We start from the raw sequence: 23,125 nt of genomic DNA on the forward strand, positions 1-23,125 counted from the left end.
AATCTTTGTAGATGGTAGTGGCGTGTCAGAGATATCAGGTCTAATTGGAGAAATTTTGCTTTAAATATTCCTCACAATCATGTTCTAAATCCTGCCTCTCATCCATCCTCTGGGACTCCCGGGTCCCACCAGGTAGCAGAGTAGCAGGATTTAGCGTACCACACCTCTATTGGCTGGGATTTTTATTTAAATAAAACAAGCAAAAGCAATAGCATTATTAAGCTCAGACATCATATTAGCATTTGTCATTTAAAAAAAAATGGCAGTTTTTAAACAGATGTTGACAAAACAACATTATCACTTGAGGGAAGCAATGGGGAGGGGGCTGGAGGTCATCCTTGGGTATGGCTGATCACTGTCCCATACAAACATTGCAATAACTTTAATCTATTCATTGTGCTTTTTCAAAAGGGTAAACAATATCTTCAATTCTAAGATCTTTTCAACCCATAATTGTTCAAATGTCCTTGTTATGGAAAACAGTTCTGTAACACTCCTTGGATATTTCACATCATTTAGGAATAAAACTTTACTCTCTTATCAATCTCATTAACCATTTCCTGCCTTTAATCTCCAACAGAGTTATTTCTGATGTTACTCTCACCTCATCACTGGAAAAAAACTTATTCCTTTCTGCTTTTTCAAAAATAAACAAAAAATTTCAAAATTATTCTTTTTTTCCCCATTTTTTTCTTTTTCTCCCTAAGGCTCTAAAAGACATATCACCTCTCCTCACTTCTCACTGAACAGAATTAACCCCTCAGTGGGACAGTACAATCTTTCCAAACATATGTGGGTTAGTGGGATATACTATCTCAATTCTTGAAGCTTTCACCACCTGTCACCAGACCATTGCGCGTTCACTCTCATCAAATAATCATTACCTCACAGGTGCATCATCATCATCGCCAATTCCAACTAACTATGACCAGCATAGTATTTTCTATTCCTTCTCACTTGCTCACACTAGTCACATACTCAGAGAACTTTCTGTGATCCCATACAAATGCTTAAAAAGGTGTTACCTCTTTCAAAGACAAAAATGTAAATAAAATAAATAAAAAATGTCCCCAAAAAACCTAACCATGCGTTATGTGTCATTCACTGTTACCACACCTACGCCTTCCACATCCTGTCATTCCTTGTTACCAGTCTTGTGGGCCACCTACTGTCCATCTCTGTTATCAGTATGGTGTTTCATCTACTGTCATTCTTTGTTACCAGTAGTCACGTGTCCCACCCCCACCCTTTCTTCTCTTATTATTTTTCCCCATATATTCTACCTTGTACGTAGGTGGCAGATACCCCCTGTGAATCTCGCTACCGGTCAGCACTCTTCACAGGAAAAAAATCAACTCATCAAATCAGAAAAAAATTATATGCAATATGTCATTCTTTGTTACCATATCTGCACATTGTCTAAGTGATCATTACACGATTAGATCACTATCTCCCCTGGTTATCTAGCTAACTGTGGCCACAGTATTAACCCCTTAAGATACTCTATAAATTTAGTACCCTCCCCCTTTCAAAACAAACAAAATTAAATTAACACCAATCAAAAACAAAACAAAAATTGGCTTAAAGAAAACCCCACAGCCTTGAGTCAGTTATCACTGATTACCTTCCATTCATAAGAATAAAAATAAACCCAGGACTTATCTGCGCATTACTCATGGTATATCTGATTCAATATATGTATCCAGATCAAGCATATAGGCAACAGAAATTGGCAACAGAAAACATGGTCTAATATATCGATATGAACCTTTAAGAATAGATGTTATATTGGACTTATATCTAATCGATATATATATATATATCACTTTTCTTATTCAAAATGTATTACTCATTAACTGAAAAAAACATTGAATTCACATGATCATTTCCTGTTTCTTCACCTAACATGGACAACTCCTTATCTCGCATTACATCAACTGAATCCATCACTTTAGAGTTTCCAACTCACAGCTGCTTTATTTAATAAACCAAAAAAAATTAAATCAAAAACCCATAGCAGAAAAACATCAGTCCTACATTGCGGACTTCATCTCCGCAAGACAAGAGATGAAAAAAACTTTACAATGAGATAAACTCGATCTTTCTTTGTTATAAACAATATTCCAATTAACTTTATTTATTCTGGTGGTAAAAATGAACTGTTACTTGGCTTACAATATTAGCGTCTAGTCCTTTAAACTCTGTATTTTAACTGACCTCTGTCTATGGATATAAAGAAACTATCTCAAATTGTCATTGTAATCCGACTGCTTGCTAGCTCTAACAATGCAACGTATACTTAATTATTTATTAACATTTTCTTATATAAACCATATACAGTAGAAAAAATCTGAGGGTTTCCAAACAATACAGATTATGGATAAATCATGCATTCCATTTCTTCCACATGTTGCTGGCCAGACAACCAGGAAGAAATGTAAATACACAACCTCCTATCTCTAATCACCAAATTATAAGCACGGGAAAACCTACAACAAATATATGCAACTTCTTTAAAATTTATAGATTGGACAAACAAAGAAACTCTAATTATCAAAACAACCGCTACAGATTAGTTACTTCAGCAATATCCTCAGCAGACAATATACATCAAACAATCCAACCGCGGTCAAAAAATAAAAACAAACAAAAAAATACGGTACTTGTGAGTTATCTGGGCGCCCGATTTCGAAATCGACAATTTTATATGCATGTAAATTCAATAAATTTATTTTTTTAAACTTAGGAATGGACCAGTGGTAGGAGAAATGTTTGATGGTTCTATAGGAATAATTTTCCTGAGTTCATTCTTCTGCAGATGCATTTGGGCCTCTGCATAAGATGAAATCAACATACATGCCCTCTCTCTCCTTACATGGGTCATCCCATGGGCAGCTTCCGCATATGCCAGGAGGAGGGGTTTGGGGAGCTACTGATCTGCCCCCACCATCTTTACATAGGCCATTAGCCTTTTGACTGTATCCATTCATCATCCATTGGCACATTCCTGTTAAATACACAACTCTTGATGTTTTATGAGATTCTGCTGGTCAATTTGTAAAAACATTAAATTGTATAGTGGTGTGATTCACAACAGTGGCCATCTTATTTTTGTTACCAAGTGCAACAAGATCACTTTATAACATGTGAGCTTGACACTTAACAACTACTGCCTTTGCAGGGAGTTGCACAGCCTCAATGAGCTCCTTTACTTGCTGTGATATTAGCGTATTATATCATAGCAAAATCACGATGGAAAATGAGGATCTCTAAATCCAATACTACCGCATATCCCGTATATGGCCATCCTGAGTCTCCTTGTTGGTGACAACTACAATCTTTGTAGATGGTAGTGGCGTGTCAGAGATATCAGGTCTAATTGGAGAAATTTTGCTTTAAATATTCCTCACAATCATGTTCTAAATCCTGCCTCTCATCCATCCTCTGGGACTCCCGGGTCCCACCAGGTAGCAGAGTAGCAGGATTTAGCGTACCACACCTCTATTGGCTGGGATTTTTATTTAAATAAAACAAGCAAAAGCAATAGCATTATTAAGCTCAGACATCATATTAGCATTTGTCATTTGAAAAAAAAATGGCAGTTTTTAAACAGATGTTGACAAAACAACATTATCACTTGAGGGAAGCATTGGGGAGGGGGCTGGAGGTCATCCTTGGGTATGGCTGATCACTGTCCCATACAAACATTGCAATAACTTTAATCTATTCATTGTGCTTTTTCAAAAGGGTAAACAATATCTTCAATTCTAAGATCTTTTCAACCCATAATTGTTCAAATGTCCTTGTTATGGAAAACAGTTCTGTAACACTCCTTGGATATTTCACATCATTTAGGAATAAAACTTTACTCTCTTATCAATCTCATTAACCATTTCCTGCCTTTAATCTCCAACAGAGTTATTTCTGATGTTACTCTCACCTCATCACTGGAAAAAAACTTATTCCCTTCTGCTTTTTCAAAAATAAACAAAAAATTTCAAAATTATTCTTTTTTTCCCCATTTTTTTCTTTTTCTCCCTAAGGCTCTAAAAAACATATCACCTCTCCTCACTTCTCACTGAACAGAATTAACCCCTCAGTGGGACAGTACAATCTTTCCAAACATATGTGGGTTAGTGGGATATACTATCTCAATTCTTGAAGCTTTCACCACCTGTCACCAGACCATTGCGCGTTCACTCTCATCAAATAATCATTACCTCACAGGTGCATCATCATCGCCAATTCCAACTAACTATGACCAGCATAGTATTTTCTATTCCTTCTCACTTGCTCACACTAGTCACATACTCAGAGAACTTTCTGTGATCCCATACAAATGCTTAAAAAGGTGTTACCTCTTTCAAAGACAAAAATGTAAATAAAATAAATAAAAAATGTCCCCAAAAAACCTAACCATGCGTTATGTGTCATTCACTGTTACCACACCTACGCCTTCCACATCCTGTCATTCCTTGTTACCAGTCTTGTGGGCCACCTACTGTCCATCTCTGTTATCAGTATGGTGTTTCATCTACTGTCATTCTTTGTTACCAGTAGTCACGTGTCCCACCCCCACCCTTTCTTCTCTTATTATTTTTCCCCATATATTCTACCTTGTACGTAGGTGGCAGATACCCCCTGTGAATCTCGCTACCGGTCAGCACTCTTCACAGGAAAAAAATCAACTCATCAAATCAGAAAAAAATTATATGCAATATGTCATTCTTTGTTACCATATCTGCACATTGTCTAAGTGATCATTACACGATTAGATCACTATCTCCCCTGGTTATCTAGCTAACTGTGGCCACAGTATTAACCCCTTAAGATACTCTATAAATTTAGTACCCTCCCCCTTTCAAAACAAACAAAATTAAATTAACACCAATCAAAAACAAAACAAAAATTGGCTTAAAGAAAACCCCACAGCCTTGAGTCAGTTATCACTGATTACCTTCCATTCATAAGAATAAAAATAAACCCAGGACTTATCTGCGCATTACTCATGGTATATCTGATTCAATATATGTATCCAGATCAAGCATATAGGCAACAGAAATTGCCAACAGAAAACATGGTCTAATATATCGATATGAACCTTTAAGAATAGATGTTATATTGGACTTATATCTAATCGATATATATATATATCACTTTTCTTATTCAAAATGTATTACTCATTAACTGAAAAAAACATTGAATTCACATGATCATTTCCTGTTTCTTCACCTAACATGGACAACTCCTTATCTCGCATTACATCAACTGAATCCATCACTTTAGAGTTTCCAACTCACAGCTGCTTTATTTAATAAACCAAAAAAAATGAAATCAAAAACCCATAGCAGAAAAACATCAGTCCTACATTACGGACTTCATCTCCGCAAGACAAGAGATGAAAAAAACTTTACAATGAGATAAACTCGATCTTTCTTTGTTATAAACAATATTCCAATTAACTTTATTTATTCTGGTGGTAAAAATGAACTGTTACTTGGCTTACAATATTAGCGTCTAGTCCTTTAAACTCTGTATTTTAACTGACCTCTGTCTATGGATATAAAGAAACTATCTCAAATTGTCATTGTAATCCGACTGCTTGCTAGCTCTAACAATGCAACGTATACTTAATTATTTATTAACATTTTCTTATATAAACCATATACAGTAGAAAAAATCTGAGGGTTTCCAAACAATACAGATTATGGATAAATCATGCATTCCATTTCTTCCACATGTTGCTGGCCAGACAACCAGGAAGAAATGTAAATACACAACCTCCTATCTCTAATCACCAAATTATAAGCACGGGAAAACCTACAACAAATATATGCAACTTCTTTAAAATTTATAGATTGGACAAACAAAGAAACTCTAATTATCAAAACAACCGCTACAGATTAGTTACTTCAGCAATATCCTCAGCAGACAATATACATCAAACAATCCAACCGCGGTAAAAAATTAAAAACAAACAAAAAAATACGGTACTTGTGAGTTATCTGGGCGCCCGATTTCGAAATCGGGTCGGATCGGGCACATCGCATCGCATCGCATGCAACCATCGGATGCGATGCGATGCGATGACCCGATTTTTCCATAGGAATCAATGTTAAATTGGACTGAGTCCATTTTAACATGGAATTCAATGGGAAAAAGGGGTTCTTTTCATACCCCTACTATCCAAGTGGGCATGGAGTTGGATATAAACCTGTGGCGAGCGTAGCGAGCCACCGAGCCCGAAGCGTGGCGAGCGTAGCGAGCCCCGCGAGGGGACACAGAATACCGTCCCCTCGCGGGGCTCGCTACGCTCGCCACGCTTCGGGCTCGGTGGCTCGCTACGCTCGCCACAGGTTTATATCCAACTCCATGCCCACTTGGATAGTAGGGGTATGAAAAGGACCCCTTTTTCCATAGGAATCATTTTAACATTGATTCCTATGGAAAAATCGGGTCATCGCATCCGATGGTCGCATGCGATGCGATGCGATATCGCATCGCATCGCATCTGATTGTATGCCTTAACTTAAGGCATACAATCAAAAAATCGGGCGCCCAGATAACTCACAAGTACCAAAAATACTGTCATTTAAAGAATATTATTATTTTTTTTTTTTTTAAAGTAGAAAATTTATTGCCAGCATAACCTTTATACCAATATGCTTGCTATAGTCTGCATGCTTTGCAAATAAACTAAAGAAATACTCTTCCTGACCCAAGCAATGTTGTTTACAACTTCTTGCCAAGTTTCTCGCTGCTCTCCTTATCTATTCTCTGACACAGAGAAGAAATGGGCGATGCGGGGGGGGTTTAGCAAGCTGACAGTCTGCAAAATGCAGCGTTGTCTTTCCATGCCTTAAATTACGATCTATTTGTCTTATAATTAAAGAGCGAATTTGCTGAATTTGCCAAGTAATATGGATTACCACACTTTAACAGATGTTGAGAAAGATAAGGGTACAAAAAAATGCACCGACTTTACAATTTTTCCTACACATTTTTTTTTATTTTTTTTTTCAAACTTTGATTTTCTCAATAACTGATAAAATGTAAAAACCAACATCATTGGATCTCGCTGGGGCCTCCAACTGATAAAGCAGATATGATAAATAACCCAAACCAAATATATTTACTTTATTACCTTTAAATATAACGGCAACGCTGAAATGATTGCACACCCACACAACCTCGTTAGAAAATGTATGACAATGCTTTACTTGAAAAATAGCTTCATTACAGGTATTTGCAAATGCAGACTAACACAAGAAACATAAAATTGATTAGCTAATACTTAAACAGTAATTCTAAATCAAATCAAAATGGACACCTTTCAAGGACAGTGATCAGCCATGATTAAACCTCCTTCATAATTACCTCCACCCCCCCCCCCCCCGTGCTTGCTGGTTCTTCCTCAACTGCCTTTTTCCTCCTTCTATCACTCTGATATTTAAACCTTTATCACATTAATTAATTAATTACTCATAAGCATTGAGTCTTATTGGAAAGCTCTGCTTTCAATCATGATGTCATAATTAACCCAACACCCAACTTCAGTGGCCTTGTGGGTCTACGCATGTGTGGCCTTGTTCCCATCTTATTCAGTTTGTGGAGACTAGCTTCCTGTCCTTGCTACATTATACTGTCAACATCACATTCTTAAACTTCTAAAACCAAAAACAATTCTTTATAAGAAATCACTTTTACAGCACTGTATGATCAGCCATTTTAATAATATTATTATGCAAGTCATGCCTAACAAAATGGCTGCTGCTTCTAACATATTATAACTGTTTAGCGCAAAGGGAAGGCCTCATACGCAGTGAATAGTACAGTGTGCAACAAGCTAAAGTCATCTGCAGCAATAATAGCGGCAGTCAGGAAAACAGAATATAATAAAAGCATAGATTTATTGATTAGTTGATTTTCTGTATTATCAGTAACACAAATTGTTTTCTAAAGTCAGGAGCTTGCAAGACAGGCTTGGTATACAAAGCTCATCTTAAATCATGTAAAGCAGTTTCCACTGGTCTAGACCACATTATCTCATCTGGGTACTGTTTCTTAAGACATTTGGTTAGTGGAACCGCTCTAGCAGCGAAATCTCAAATGAACCTGCGATAATATCCCACCAGAACGAGGAGAAATGTCCTAAGTTGTGACTTATATTTAGGATTAGACCAGGTGAGGACTGCTTCTACCTTACTAGGCTGAGGTCTAACCTGTCCTCTGCCCACAATGTACCCCAAATACTTGGCTTCTATCACACCAATGGCACATTTCTCAGGGTTCGCAGTAAACCTGTGTGTCCGTAGAGAATGTAAGACAGCTCCTACCTTTGGTAGGTGTGACTCCCAGTCAGAGCTCAAAATAACAATGTCATCTAAATCTGCAGCTGCAGATTCCCTGTGAGGCCGCAGCAACTTATTAATAGCTCTTTGGAAGGTTACTGGGGCACCATGTAAACCAAATGGGAGCACTTTATATTGGAATAAGCCCTCTGGGGTAGAGAAGACTGTTTTTGCCTTAGCAGCTTCTGTTACTGGAATCTGCCAATAACCTTTTGTCAAATCAAGTGTAGTGAGATACTGACTGTTGGCTAAATTTTCTACCAAGTCATCAACCCGGGGCATAGAGTAAGCATCAAACCAGTACACTTGATTTAGTCATTGCAGAACCTTAAAGCAGGTGAAGGCTTAGGTACTAAGGCAATTGTATTATGACACTCACTGGTGGATTCTTCTATAACCCTTAGGTGTAACATCTCTTCCAACTTTTGCTTTACTGCTGCTCGCTTTGCTCGAGTATGAGATAGGGCCTTTGTTTAATAACCACCCTGGGTGGAGTCACAACATCATGTTGGATGATGTGTGTCTTTCCCAGGATGGCATAAACCACATCTTGGTAGTGCGTCATCAATCTCACCACTTTCCATTTCTGTTCAGGAGTAAGTATGACTTCAATGGGCATCTGGCATTCTGGAACCTTTTTAGCTACCAAAGAGGGCTGATTGGCAGGTTCCTTCCAGGGTTTTAACAGATTTACATGGTAGATTTGTACCTCCTTCTACCCTCCTGTCGGAACCTGTAACTGACTGGTCCCACATACATTTTGCTGGAAATGATAAGGCGGGTACCAGTGGAGTCCTAAACTCTGGCCGTGAGACTGTCCTCTGTCACACTGGGCATTCTTACAATACCTCTTAACGGAAGCATAGTTTGTTGCCCCGCTGCAAGTTCAGCAAACTTTTTTAGTAGTTCCTCCATTTTTTTCCTCCTCTTCCGCTTTATGGACAAACCTAGGGTTCTAATATAATGTGCCAGGCTTATCAATCAGACCCCACAGGCAACCTCCTGCTTTGTTGGATTTTTACACACACGAGCAACAGTCTGTTTATAATGTGATGGCCCTTTCAGGCTACAAGCACAATGCATCACTAGAGGAGAGAGAAAAAACCCCCACAAACTTGCAGTTTAAACACCGATATCTCACCCACTCATGCAGTACCGTGTCCTGCTGAGATGGATCCTTGCTCGTGTTCTCCACCAATTGTAAAAAGGATCACAAAAACAGGGTCTCAGATGATGACTTGGTAGTTTATTCTCATCAGCAGGTACAGCATGGGAGGTGACATTCATATACAGTTTGTACCACAAGCAGTAGCATACAGGCATAGCAGACTCCTAACAGGCTCCAATGGTCCCTATATAATCCACACCCCTGGCCTATCACTTGGGTAGATAGTCTACCGTTGAGAGCCAGCAAGCAATGCCCTGGGAAGTCTTAAATCAGGACATCCCAGGTGCTACTGATTACACCTGGGCTTCTGCTACTGAAAACAAAACCTGGTCTGGATCCTCCATATTGCTTTCATGTGGGGGAATGCTGACTCTGCCACACTAAATACACAAACACACAAAATAGATCAGGGTTGCCTACCTGACCCTCTCCATCAGGGAGAAAATGCTCTGTTCCTGGCCTTCCATGGTAATGTAGGATTGCCATCACCTGTGGGGAGCCAGGTAATTGATAAGAAAGGTGTCACCACAGGTGCTGGCAATCATACATTACCAGGGAAGGCCAGGAACAGAGCATTTTCTCCCTGAAGGAGAGGGTTGGGTAGGCAACCATGACATGGATACATACACAAACCACAGTACACACACACATACATACATACATACATACATACATAAACAGCATGCAATTATACCTACACAAACAACACATAAACAGAGCACATACCAGTAGAGGAACGAAGAGGAGATCCGGAGTCTGTAGCTGCTGCTCAGTAGCTCTCTGCTGCTTTCCCTGTAATGAACTCACTGCACAGAAGAGCAGTAACCATTCTCCCACAGTATGTGCCGCACAGGTGTCCCCGCCCTGTTTCCTCTCTGAAAAAAGGAGCTGGCGCATCTAGTGATGCATTGGGGGGGGGGGGGGGTGGCTAAGAGACAGGGGGCCTGTTGTGATGTACCCTCTGGGCCCCCTAATCCATATCTGCCAACGCTTCCTTTGCACAGAGTCTCCCATGGTGCTTCCTCAGCCCGCCGGGCTCTCCCATCAGTAGATGGGAGAGCCCGCTGTCAGTGCACAATGCTGCGGATTGGAAATATATTTCCGATCTGCAGCAGGTCGGGGCTCAACCGTTTTAGATGGGGATGGAATGGGCTGCCCTGGGCCCCTAGGACTATGAGGCCCTAGGATAACTGCCCACTAAGCCCATGTGAAAAGATGGCCCTGCTCTGTACTGTGCTTAACTGAGTTCATCTGGAGCCATTGTGTTTAATTTTTGTGTTCTATGGAGGACAGTGTGAATAATTTATATTTTTTATGTAGGTCTAATGTGATTTTTGTTAATGTGGGGGCCAGTGTGTCTGTGTGCAGTGCCGTTGAGGGAGTCGGGCAGCAAGAGAAGAGAGGAAAGGCTGCCACAGCAGAGGTGCCGGACGGGGTCCCTACAGTCGGGATCCCGACAGGCATTCACCCGATGTCGGGATCCCGACTGCCAAAACACAGACAGCCGGGTTCCCACCGGCTATTTTCCCTCGTGGGGGTCCACGACCCCCATAGAGGGAGAATAGAATAGGTGGCTCGCGTAGCGAGCTACCATGCCCGCAGTGTGACAAGCGCAGCGAGCCCACAAGGGACTTAGTTGCGCTCACCATGCTGTCTGGGTCTGGCCAGTTGGGATCCCGACGTCGGGCTAATGACTGTCGGGATCCCGACTGTCGGATCCCTATACCACACCCCCACAGCAGCACAGCCTCTCTCCCCTGTTCAGCACATGCTGCTCAGTGATGTCTGCTGAGTGGGGGAGAAAGGCAGCAGCAGCCTGTCCTCTCTCCCTGTGCGCGTGTCCTACATGGCCCTCGACCACTGCAATTTTTATTTTCATTTTTTTAACATGGTCATGGCCACGTGCCATCCAGTTGACCATGCCTCTTTATTTAACGGGGCCCTGCGGCATATTCAGCAGCCCTGCGTGTGTGTGGGCGGCCGTGGAGGACTGATGGTGTGCCTTGTCAATTTTAAAATCTTGTTCAGTGTGTCGTGAGTTAAAAAAGGTTGAAAATCACTTACAGAGATTAATGATATATGGCAGGGTGTGCTGGCTTTTATGGATATAGATCACATTCGGTACTTGTGTAGTTTCACGGCAGCACTTCCCAGCAGATCAATATGATTTGCATACGATTTGCATACGATTCCACCTGCGATGTGATTTAGCACACCCCCACTATCCACGTCAGCCCGAAGTGTGGCGAGTGCAGTGCGCCCCACGAGGGGACGCGGTACGCGTCCTCCCGACCTGTTCATACCCCTACTATCCACGTTGGCGTGGAGTTGATTTTACAAAGTGTGGCGAGCGCCTCCATGCTGATGTGGATAGTGGGGGTATGAACAGGTCGGGAGGTAATGTGGATAGTGGGGGTATGCTAAATAGCATTGCATATCGAATCATATGCAAATCGTATGCAAATCGCATGTGGTATTTGCATGCGATTTGATGTGATTTGCATACGATGCAATCCGCAGGGAAGTGCCGATGTGAAACTACACAAGTACCTAACATTCTTTTCAACCTACAGTAAATAAGAGTTACTGTACTAAATTGCTCTTCTGTCTCTTTCAGTGTATCAGTATAACAATACAAATGATGTGACCTGTAAAACAGAGATAAAGCAGCTCTGTGTGAGCTCCAACAGGACACTACAAGGTAAGTGCTCTATCATCTATGCAGGGCCACCGACAGGGGGGTGGTATGGGTACAACTGTCCCAGGCCCGGCCGCTCTGACAGAGGGTAGAGCCTGGGCAGCAGCCCACCAACACCCCCATTCACTGCATCTGCCCCTTGCCCACAGTCAGCTGGCCATCATCCCCCTCTTCCCAGTGACAGGCCGTGGGTCCTCCGCAGCCCACTGCACATACACAGCAGTCCCCAGGCCCGGCAGGATCCTCCTGCTGCCCACTGCCCGGGTACATACGCAGGCAGCAGGTATGCTGGGCACCAGTGTTCCCTCTAAGCTGTGCGCACGTGCGCGCGCACACAACTCGACGAGCGTGCGCACAGACATTACAACAGAGCGCACAAAGCAGCAGTGGTCCCTTTTTGCAGTTGTGGACTCAATTAATGTGCGTTTCACCCATTAACTACATTGTGTGCTGTGTTTTGAATGTTTAAATGTTTAATATAATTTTGAAGTAAACTTAACACAAATGCTGAACGTTATTTTCCAGTTATATATAAGTGACGCACAAAAATGTAAATTTCCTTCCAAAGCTGCACAGCCAAAATCTTTTGCCGCAAACAGCCCTTGTAAAATTAGAGGGAACATTGCTGGGCACCCGCACTGTAAGCCACGCATGGTATGACGTCATCGCACAGCTTACAGTGCAGGAGCCCAGCATGCTGGAGGATGAGCCAGAGAAGCCGCTGCCACCACCGCGGCCTCAGGTATGCTTTTAATACATGGCGGGGGGCGTGGGTTGGTAAGGCAGCCCTGCATCTATGGATATCTCATGGACATCCAGGCCAACTGGTAAATCCTTGTGCACAGTGGCGTAACTCCCATGGGAATAGGGAAATATATATATATATATATATCCACAGGAGTTGGATGCATACTTTACTCTATTGTATTTTTTAAACCACACATACGTGTGGTTGAGCAGTTTACTTCAAGCTGTTATCGGCAGAAATTTGGGCTTTTTGAAGTCCTACACCTCTGCAGGACAGAGGTTTTATCTAAACTGACGTGGTCAGTAACCCTTTATATTCACTATTGTTGGAAGAAGCCTATCTTTATGGTACTATTTTGATCGGATCACCAGTTACCCCTGATGAAGTTCTTAGGGACGAAACGCGTAGGGTTTTGTATCCAAAGAAGTTTGCATATCTTGAAGTTGGATCTGCTGTCATTCACTTGAACAAAGTGTATTTGAATCTGTTATCCACATTTAATTTCGTACAAACTCATTTTTATTGAAAATTAGAATAAATACGATTTTTATGTACCAATGTATGATCATTAATGTACAAAAGTGGTGAAATAGACAGAGCGCACATCTACCTCTTCTTCATTCAAAATATGGGAAACCCTTTCAATGCGCTAGAAGATGTCTGCGCTGCAACTCTATTAGTACCCCCTGTTAGTTGAGGGTAAAAAGAGAGATAGAAGGAATGTTGGATAGAATGTGCACCCCTATTAGATAGCTCCACCACCAGATGTATATAACTACAATTATCACAGACTAAAATGACAATTGGAAAATTTAATAGAAAAATACTTAAAAAAATAATAAAAACTTTTTCATTTGTTTGGAGTCATTCAATCAGTTCATAAGACAAGAAATATATTTAACGCGTTTCGTCATTATGACTTCTTCAGGGGTAACCAATGCAGGTTTATTGTGACATATAGCAACGTTTCGGGGCTGGGCCCCTTTATCAAGCCAACAAAACAGCAAGTGGAACAATGTGAAATAAACAGTGTTAAATACTTTAGTCTAAGCAGCTACCACCTCCCTCTCCCTCCGTCCACGTGCCGCACGCCGTAGTGTCTCACTTCCGCCTTGTCCCTGTCTCTAAATCATGTTGCATACATCTAAAAAACATAACCAAAATTTGTCCGTACCTTACACAAGACACTGCCAAAACTCTAATCCATGCACTCATTATATCACACATTGACTAATGAAATGGCCTCCTTATCGGTCTTCCTAAGAAAAGACTCTCACCACTACAATCCATTCTGAAAGCAACTGCAAGGTTGATCTTTCTAGCTAGATGTTCATCATTTGCTGATCCGCTCTGTCAGTCCCTCCATTGGATACCTGTATTTTACCACATTCATTATAAAATACTACTACTTCCATAAAAAGCCATCACTCTGACTACACTGACTTATATCTCTTCACTTATCTCATAATATATCCCCACCGACCTCTCCGCTCAAGATCTGCGTCTCTCATCCACACTCATTACTCGCTCCCACTTACACTTGCAGGATTTTTTTCGGGCAGCACCCACTGCATGGAATGCCCTTCCACGCACACTAAGACTCTCCTCTAGCCTCCACACTTTCAAGCATTCCCTGAAAACTCACCTCATCAGGCAGCTTATCATATTCAGGACCCCACACAAACTCCAGTAGCATTCTTATATAATTACATCCCATCAGGACTGCTCTGTAATCTTGTGGGACTGCCATGCTATGGAATCCTATCCTTATGTATCCCTCCTATTAGTCCTATATATTGTAAGCTTGCGAGCAGGACCCTCCTACCTCTATGTCGGTTTGTTTCTACCCAGTTTGTTTCACCACTGTTGTTTTCAATTGTAAAGCGCAACGGAATCTGCTGCGCTATATAAGACACTGTAACGGAATCTGCTGCGCTATATAAGACGCTGTAACGGAATCTGCTGCGCTATATAAGACACTGTAACGGAATCTGCTGCGCTATATAAGACACTGTAACGGAATATGCTGCGCTATATAAAGACACTGTAACGGAATCTGCTGCGCTATATAAGACACTGTAACGGAATCTGCTGCGCTGTATAAGACACTGTAACGGAATCTGCTGCGCTATATAAGACGCTGTAACGGAATCTGCTGCGCTATATAAGACGCTGTAATGGAATCTGCTGCGCTGTATAAGACGCTGTAACGGAATCTGCTGCGCTATATAAGACACTGTAACGGAATCTGCTGTGCTATATAAGACACTGTAACGGAATATGCTGCGCTATATAAAGACACTGTAATGGAATCTGCTGCGCTATATAAGACACTGTAACGGAATCTGCTGCGCTATATAAGACACTGTAACGGAATCTGCTGCGCTATATAAAGACACTGTAACGGAATCTGCTGCGCTATATAAAGACACTGTAACGGAATCTGCTGCGCTATATAAAGACACTGTAACGGAATCTGCTGCGCTATATAAAGACACTGTAACGGAATCTGCTGCGCTATATAAGACACTGTAACGGAATATGCTGCGCTATATAAAGACACTGTAACGGAATCTGCTGCGCTATATAAGACACTGTAACGGAATCTGCTGCGCTATATAAGACACTGTAACGGAATATGCTGCACTATATAAAGACACTGTAACGGAATCTGCTGCCCTATATAAGACGCTGTAATGGAATCTGCTGCACTATATAAGACACTGTAACGAAATCTGCTGCGCTATACAAGACACTGTAACGGAATCTGCTGCGCTATATAAAGACACTGTAACGGAATCTGCTGCGCTATATAAAGACACTGTAACGGAATCTGCTGCACTATATAAAGACACTGTAACGGAATATGCTGCACTATATAAAGACACTGTAATGGAATATGCTGCACTATATAAAGACACTGTAACGGAATATGCTGCACTATATAAAGACACTGTAACGGAATCTGCTGCTATATAAGACACTGTAACGGAATCTGCTGCTATATAAGACACTGTAACGGAATCTGCTGCACTATATAAGACCCTGTAACGGAATATGCTGCACTATATAAGACACTGTAACGGAATATGCTGCACTATATAAGACACTGTAACGGAATATGCTGCACTATATAAAGACACTGTAACTGAATATGCTGCGCTATATAAGAAACTGCAAATAAATAAATAATAATAAATACCAGTTGATCTGGTGGTGGTGGCTGCAAACTGGTGTGGACATATCTGGCTTGGGGCACATTTGAGAACAGCTCAAGGCACAATAGTGTGCCATGACATAGTGGTTGAAAAGAACTGATCAATACTTTAAGCTCCTTGGAGCAGGGCCCTCTTTCCCCTTGTTCTCACAACAGGTGGGGAAAATGTAACATGTGTAGAGAGAGTTAGATTTGGATGAGTTATGTTGTTTCTGTGAAGGGTAAATACTGGCTGCTTTATTTTCACACAGTCAATTACAGTAGATTTCAGTTTGAACACACCCCACCCAAATCTAACTGTCTCTGCACATGTTATATCTGCCCCAACTGCAGTGCACATGGTTTTGCCCATTTGAGAAAGATTTTGCATTTGTGATCAGCTCTTAATTAGGCACATAGGTAGTAGTGTAGAGCGGTGGTTCTCAACCTCAGTCATCAAGGACCCCCAACAGTGCACGTATTTCAGGTCTCCACACACAATCAAAGGTGAAATTATTAGCTCTTTTGGGGGTCCTTGAGGACCGAGGTTGAGAACCACTGGTGTAGAGCACCACATTCCATCAAACGTTTTTGACAAGTGTCCCACCCCCTGGCCCTCTCACTGACACGCCTCCTGTTTTTACACAGGAGGTGTGTGTGTGTTATATAAATTTAATATCAAATGATAGATTGTTTGATACCAGCAGTGGCAATGAGACTGAGTCTTGCTCATAGTTCTTGCAAAGTACAACAATGGTTTTAAAGTTCAAAATGTACCTTTATGGAAAATTCATTTTGACAGAATAGCCATTGAGATAGAGATCAATCAGAATGAAAAGATACATTTAAATTTGGAAAATTAACTGTGAAACTACATCACTATGACAATTTTTATTAAATCATCAGAATGGTCACTGTTAAACACTATGGTGATCTGGCGCTCTGTGTAGGACGAAAATAGAAATAATGGTGCCAAGTATACACATTTTATTAGGAACACCCTCTTCTCTGATTGGGTGAAGGTCTGTCTTATCTATATGGTGGTCGCTCGGCAATAGGGAACCTTTGAAGAAATTGTTCCTCCCTGGGCAGATGGTCACTATTTAAGTAGTTGGTCAGAAGAAGCCTGTTTGCAAAAGAATATTATCAATGTCATTGTCATTCGGCAGCGGTTAGATCAGATTATACAAAGTTTCCCTGGAACCAACACCCACAGCGAGTAGGGACAAAGGCACACATTGGCAGGGACAGAGGCACATACGGGCAGGGACAGAAGCACTCATGGGCAGAGACAGAGGCACACCCATGGGTAGGGAAATAGGCAGACACGGGTAGGGAAAAAAAGCAAACATGGGCAGGATGAAAGGCAAACATGGGCAGGATGAAAGGTGGGCAGGGACAGAGGCATACTGTACATGGGCAGGGACAGAGGCATACATGAACAGGACAGAGGCATACATGGGCAGGGACAGAGGCATACATGGGCAGGACAGAGGCATACATGAACAGGACAGAGGCACACATGGGCAGGACAGAGGCAAACATGGGCAGGATGAAAGGTGGGCAGGGACAGAGGCACACATGGGCAGGGACAGAGGCATACATGGGCAGGACAGAGGCACACATGGGCAGGACAGAGGCACAAATGGGCAGGACAGAGGCACACATGGGCAGGATGAAAGGTGGGCAGGGACAGAGGCACACATGGGCGGGACAGAGGCACACATGGGCGGGACAGAGGCACACATGGGCAGGACAGAGGCACACATGGGCGGGACAGAGGCACACATGGGCGGGACAGAGGCACACATGGGCAGGACAGAGGCACACATGGGCGGGACAGAGGCATACATGAACAGGACAGAGGCACACATGGGCAGGACAGAGGCACACATGGGCAGGACAGAGGCACACATGGAAATAGAGTGATAAAGTGGGGTTATTAAGCACCAACAGGGTTTAATTAAAAATGTATCTACAGTATTTCAGCTGCAGTCTTAATCAGGGGCAAGTGCAAGATTTTTATGGGGGGATTTCCAAATATATGATGACGCAAATTAAATAAATATATAAATAATAAATAAAATAAAAATCCGGAGGCAGATCCGTACACAGCCCCTGAGCTGGCCCTTCAGACTCCGGAGTGCTGGGAGCAGCGTGTGACAGAACGTAAAGACAGAGCAGAGGCGCGGCTCCCGGGTACCCAACACCACCCCTCCTACCGTTAGTTAGATCTCTCAGAGCTTTAATACACTGGGGGAAATTTACTAAGGAGGGGAGGTAACTATGATGTAACAGTGTAATGTGGGCTAGGTGACATGAGGGAGATTGCTAGACTAATGAGGGAGAGAGGGAGATTGCTGCTATGTCAGGGAGTCTCCTGCAGAATGCAGGAGGGGAGGTAACTATGATGTAACAGTGTAATGTGGGCTAGGTGACATGAGGGAGATTGCTAGACTAATGAGGGAGAGAGGGAGATTGCTGCTATGTCAGGGAGTCTCCTGCAGAATGCAGGAGGGGAGGTAACTATGATGTAACAGTGTAATGTGGGCTAGGTGACATGAGGGAGATTGCTAGACTAATGAGGGAGAGAGGGAGATTGCTGCTATGTCAGGGAGTCTCCTGCAGAATGCAGGAGGGGAGGTAACTATGATGTAACAGTGTAATGTGGGCTAGGTGACATGAGGGAGATTGCTAGACTAATGAGGGAGAGAGGGAGATTGCTGCTATGTCAGGGAGTCTCCTGCAGAATGCAGGAGGGGAGGTAACTATGATGTAGCAGTGTAATGTGGGCTAGGTGACATGAGGGAGATTGCTAGACTAATGAGGGAGAAAGAGAGATTGCTGCTATGTGAGGGAGTCTCCTGCAGAATGCAGGATGGGAGGCAACTATGATGTAACAGTGTAATGTGGGCTAGGTGACATGAGGGAGATTGCTAGACTAATGAGGGAGAAAGAGAGATTGCTGCTATGTGAGGGAGTCTCCTGCAGAATGCAGGATGGGAGGCAACTATGAGATGAGATGGTTTTAAAATTTCATTGTAAAGCGCAACGGAATCTGCTGCGCTATACTGTATAAGAAACTGTTAATAAATAAATAAATAAGTCTGCCATAAGCAATGTAGTTACCACTCCTAGATAAAGACTAATGCAGCCCACACACGCACCGATTCCAGCGTGCGTTGTGGGCTTAACTAGCACACACAGCATCGCATCGTATGCCTTGTGCATACGATGTGCATGCGATGCGATGCTGTGCTAGAAAAAGCTAGTACAAAAAGTATGTGCTGCACATACTTTTTGTACTGTACGATGAGGTGCCGCGGGAGCGCGCACCCCATTGTACATCATCGCACCGCCGGCATCGGCGCGTGTGTGGGCTGCATAAGGGCGAGATGTAAATGTTTTTTTTTAGGTGTGATCTCACCGTGTCTCGGTGTTCGGTACAGAGCAGCCTACTTAGTCGGCGGTAGTCAGTGCTGAGTGAGCAGAGCAACAGTGAGGACAGTGCTGAACAAGCTGAGTATGTGTGAGTGATTTTTTGGTGTTAAAGGGGTGATAATTAAAGTTCTACCTTTCTGGGTGGGTGTGTCTGTTATTTCCACTTTTTTTTTTTATAGAACTACGAGACCCAGTGGGCACATTAATGCCCCCCCCCATGCTGGGTCTTGTAGTTCTCCTGTCAAAAGCAATGTGTTTTTGACTATTTTTAAACACAGACCAGTGTCCACCGCTGGGGGTGATGCCTTTATTGGGGGGTCCACACTCCCTCGGTACCCCGTCTAGTGCTGACCAGCCATGGTGTTCATGTGACAGCAGGGGGACCTTACATAAAAAGTGTCCTCCAGCTGTGGCATGACACCGCTGGCTGTTCTAGCCCGAAGCTGGTTCTAAAATACATGAGACTCCCAGGTTTTTGTCCTCCATATTTTTGGAACCAGGACCAGTCCAAGAGTCCAGGGGTGGTTTTTAAAATACGGGGGACCCCTACGCTTTTTGGAACCAGGTCCAGCTCAATGAGCCCGGGGATGGTTATGCTCAGGAGGCTGGTTTTTTCTTTATTTTTCAATTTTGTAAAAAAGTTTTAGGCAGAACCATGCACAGATCTCATTGATCTGTGCATGGTTCTGTCACTCTCGCCAGGCTGAACCTGGTCTATTTGATTTGTGATTTTTGGTCATTACATTTGCCATTTTGATGTTTGCTATGAGAAAACACATGGATGCAATTTTTAATGTGTGATTTTTTAGACAGGTAAAAATGTACAAATTTTACCGCAATTCCCAAGTTATTACATGTGCGATTTTTGGAAAACATGCAAATTCGGCCATTTTTGACCAAAAATCGCACATATGTAAATAAATTGCACCTTATTACATCTCGTCCCAGTTCATACTTTCGAGCTCAATCAGTCAGCATATATTAGCCCTCCCGGGTTTAGCCATTACTCTTGGTGACTCCTAGATTTGCGAAAAGTGTCTCATTGTTAGGATCCGTAGAGTCCCCGCCAACCCTAACTCCGTTGCCTCCGGATAGAATTGACGGACGCGTGCAAGGGCTAAGGCTTCACCTATAATAGCCGCGTTCGACAGAGCCCGTTAGTCAGGCTCCGCCCCCGATGCCACCAGGTCTTACTTGTGACAACGCGCCCGTCAAGGCCAACGGAGGACAAGGGGAACTACTAACTGTAACCACAGGCGAGGACTCCCTAGACTAGGAGATGATAGAACTTGCCAGCAAGGCACTGGGAGTAACAATACTCTAGAGATGGTATTAGCAGCAATAAACGATATATGCAAGTAACAATACTCAAATGATGGTATAAGAACAATAACACGAGTACAGGAGTAACAATACTCAAAGGATGGTACGTAACACGAAATGGCATACAGGAGTAACAATATTCAAGGATGGTATTACAAATATTACAAGAATGACCAGGAACAAAATGAGATGAGGATAACCCCCCACTTATCTGAGAGAGGTGGAAAAAGAATGGGAAGGGTTAATCCTCAGCAGCAACACAGGAACAGACACTGGAGTACTGGAAGCAGGACAGGAGCCAAGACCACCAGAGACCAGGGAACCGGGAGTACTCTGACCAAGCAAGGAAGGACTATCACCGGCGTCAGAGAGTGGTGCCCGGGAGTTTAAATAGGGCGCCAAAAGGCATCCCCGGCAGCTGCTGCAAATCAGCTGCATTTTGTCCCCTCCTCTCCGCGGCCGCCTGGCGTACCCCGCCGCCTAGGCAACCGTTGCGGCAGAGGAGGAAGGAATTGAGAGGACACCGCTGAGCGCGCGTCAACGTCCGGCGATAGTGCGGGACTGATGACGCGGCGGCGTCCCGGCTGCCTGGCAACAGCCGGGGCGCGTCGCCCACGGGCCACCGGAGCCGCGCAGCCCGCGCTGCTCCTAACAGAACCCCCCCCCTTGAGGAGGGGTCACCGAACCCTCAGACCCGGGTTTGGACGGAAACCTCTTAAAGAATTCTGCCTTTAACCTGGGCGCGTGAAGAAACCTATTCGGTACCCACGACCTTTCTTCGTCACCAAAGCCCTTCCAATGGACCAGAAACTTCAGTTTCCCCCGGACCACTTTGGAATCCAAGACACGTTCAACAATAAATTCCTTGTGTCCCTGAACAATGAAGGGCTTGCGACTTTGGAGGGGCAAGGAGCGAGAATTACTTAAAACTGGTTTGAGAAGGGAACAATGAAAGACGCTATTAATTCTTAAAGACCTGGGTAGCCGTAGCCTGAATGCCACCGGATTGATTTGTTCGGTAATCAAGAAGGGCCCGATAAACTTGGGTCCCAACTTGGGACATCTTTGACGAAGTTTGATATGTCGAGTTGACAGCCAGACTCTTTGCCCAACTTGGAAAGAACACGGTCTTCTGTGTCTGTCAAAAAATATCTTGGAACGTGCTGCGGATTGCCTAAGGGCAAGATGCACCTTCTTCCAAGCCCTTTGAAGGAGAGCAACTGCAGAGGAAGAAGACCAAGAAGTATCCATGGGGACATCAAAAGAATTACATTTGGGATGAAATCCGAAATTGCACAAAAAAGGAGACTTCTTGGATGCCACATGATAGGCGTTGTTATAGGCGAACTCAGCCAAGGGTAACAGCTCCGCCCAATTGCTCTGGCATTTGGACACGAAACAACGTAAATATTGTTCCAACACCTGGTTTACTCTTTCGGTCTGCCCATTGGACTGTGGGTGATATCCAGAGGAGAGATTGAGTTGTACCCCCAACATAGAGAAAAACCGTCTCCAAAACGTAGCCACAAACTGTGTACCCCTATCAGAGACAATATTGTCAGGGAGGCCATGCAGCCGGAAGATGTGTGTCACAAACAACTGAGCTAATTCCTTGGCTGAGGGAAGCTTGCGCAAAGGGACAAAGTGTGCCATTTTACTGAAACGAACCACCGTGACCCAGATGGTGGTATAATGAGAAGAAGATGGAAGATCCACAATGAAGTCCATGGCCATATGAGACCATGGCCTTTTTGGAATGGACAACGGCAGAAGTTGACCCACAGGCGAGAGTCGCGAAGACTTATGTCTGGCACAAGTCTGACAAGAAGAAATAAAACGTTTCATGGCAGGCCACCAAACTGCACGGGACAAATGTTCAAGGGTCTTGGTTATGCCAGGATGTCCGGCGAGTCTACTAGAATGGAAGTCCTTGATGACCAATTCTCGCAGTTCCTTGGGAACAAAAAGACGACCCTGTGGGGAGTTCTGGGGAGCCAAGGATTGAGAGGCGATGACACGGGACGCCAAGTCCTGGGCTACAGCGGCATGGATGATGGAGGACGGGAGAATGGGGGTTTCACTGGAATTGGAAGCAAGACTGGTTACAAAACTCCGGGAAAGAGCGTCAGCCTTCACGTTTTTGGGACCGGGTCTGAAGGTGATGAGAAAACAAAACCTGGTAAAAAATAATGCCCATCGT

At 43.2% G+C, this 23,125-nt stretch overlaps 1 protein-coding gene across 2 annotated transcripts in view; it reads left to right on the forward strand.

Annotated features, from left to right (window-relative positions):
• LOC146007285 (killer cell lectin-like receptor subfamily B member 1B allele B) overlaps positions 1-23,125 on the forward strand; it is a 66,466-nt gene that overhangs the window by 37,730 nt on the left and 5,611 nt on the right. For both annotated transcript variants that reach the window (XM_083145631.1, XM_083145632.1), the window contains exon 5: positions 12,137-12,220. In XM_083145631.1, coding sequence (XP_083001757.1) covers positions 12,137-12,220 — 84 coding nt within the window. The remainder of the gene's footprint in view (positions 1-12,136; positions 12,221-23,125) is intronic.

The sequence above is a fragment of the Crinia signifera genome, chromosome 6, assembly GCF_055691185.1.
Source record: "Crinia signifera chromosome 6, ASM5569118v1, whole genome shotgun sequence".
Classification (NCBI taxonomy): domain Eukaryota; kingdom Metazoa; phylum Chordata; class Amphibia; order Anura; family Myobatrachidae; genus Crinia; species Crinia signifera.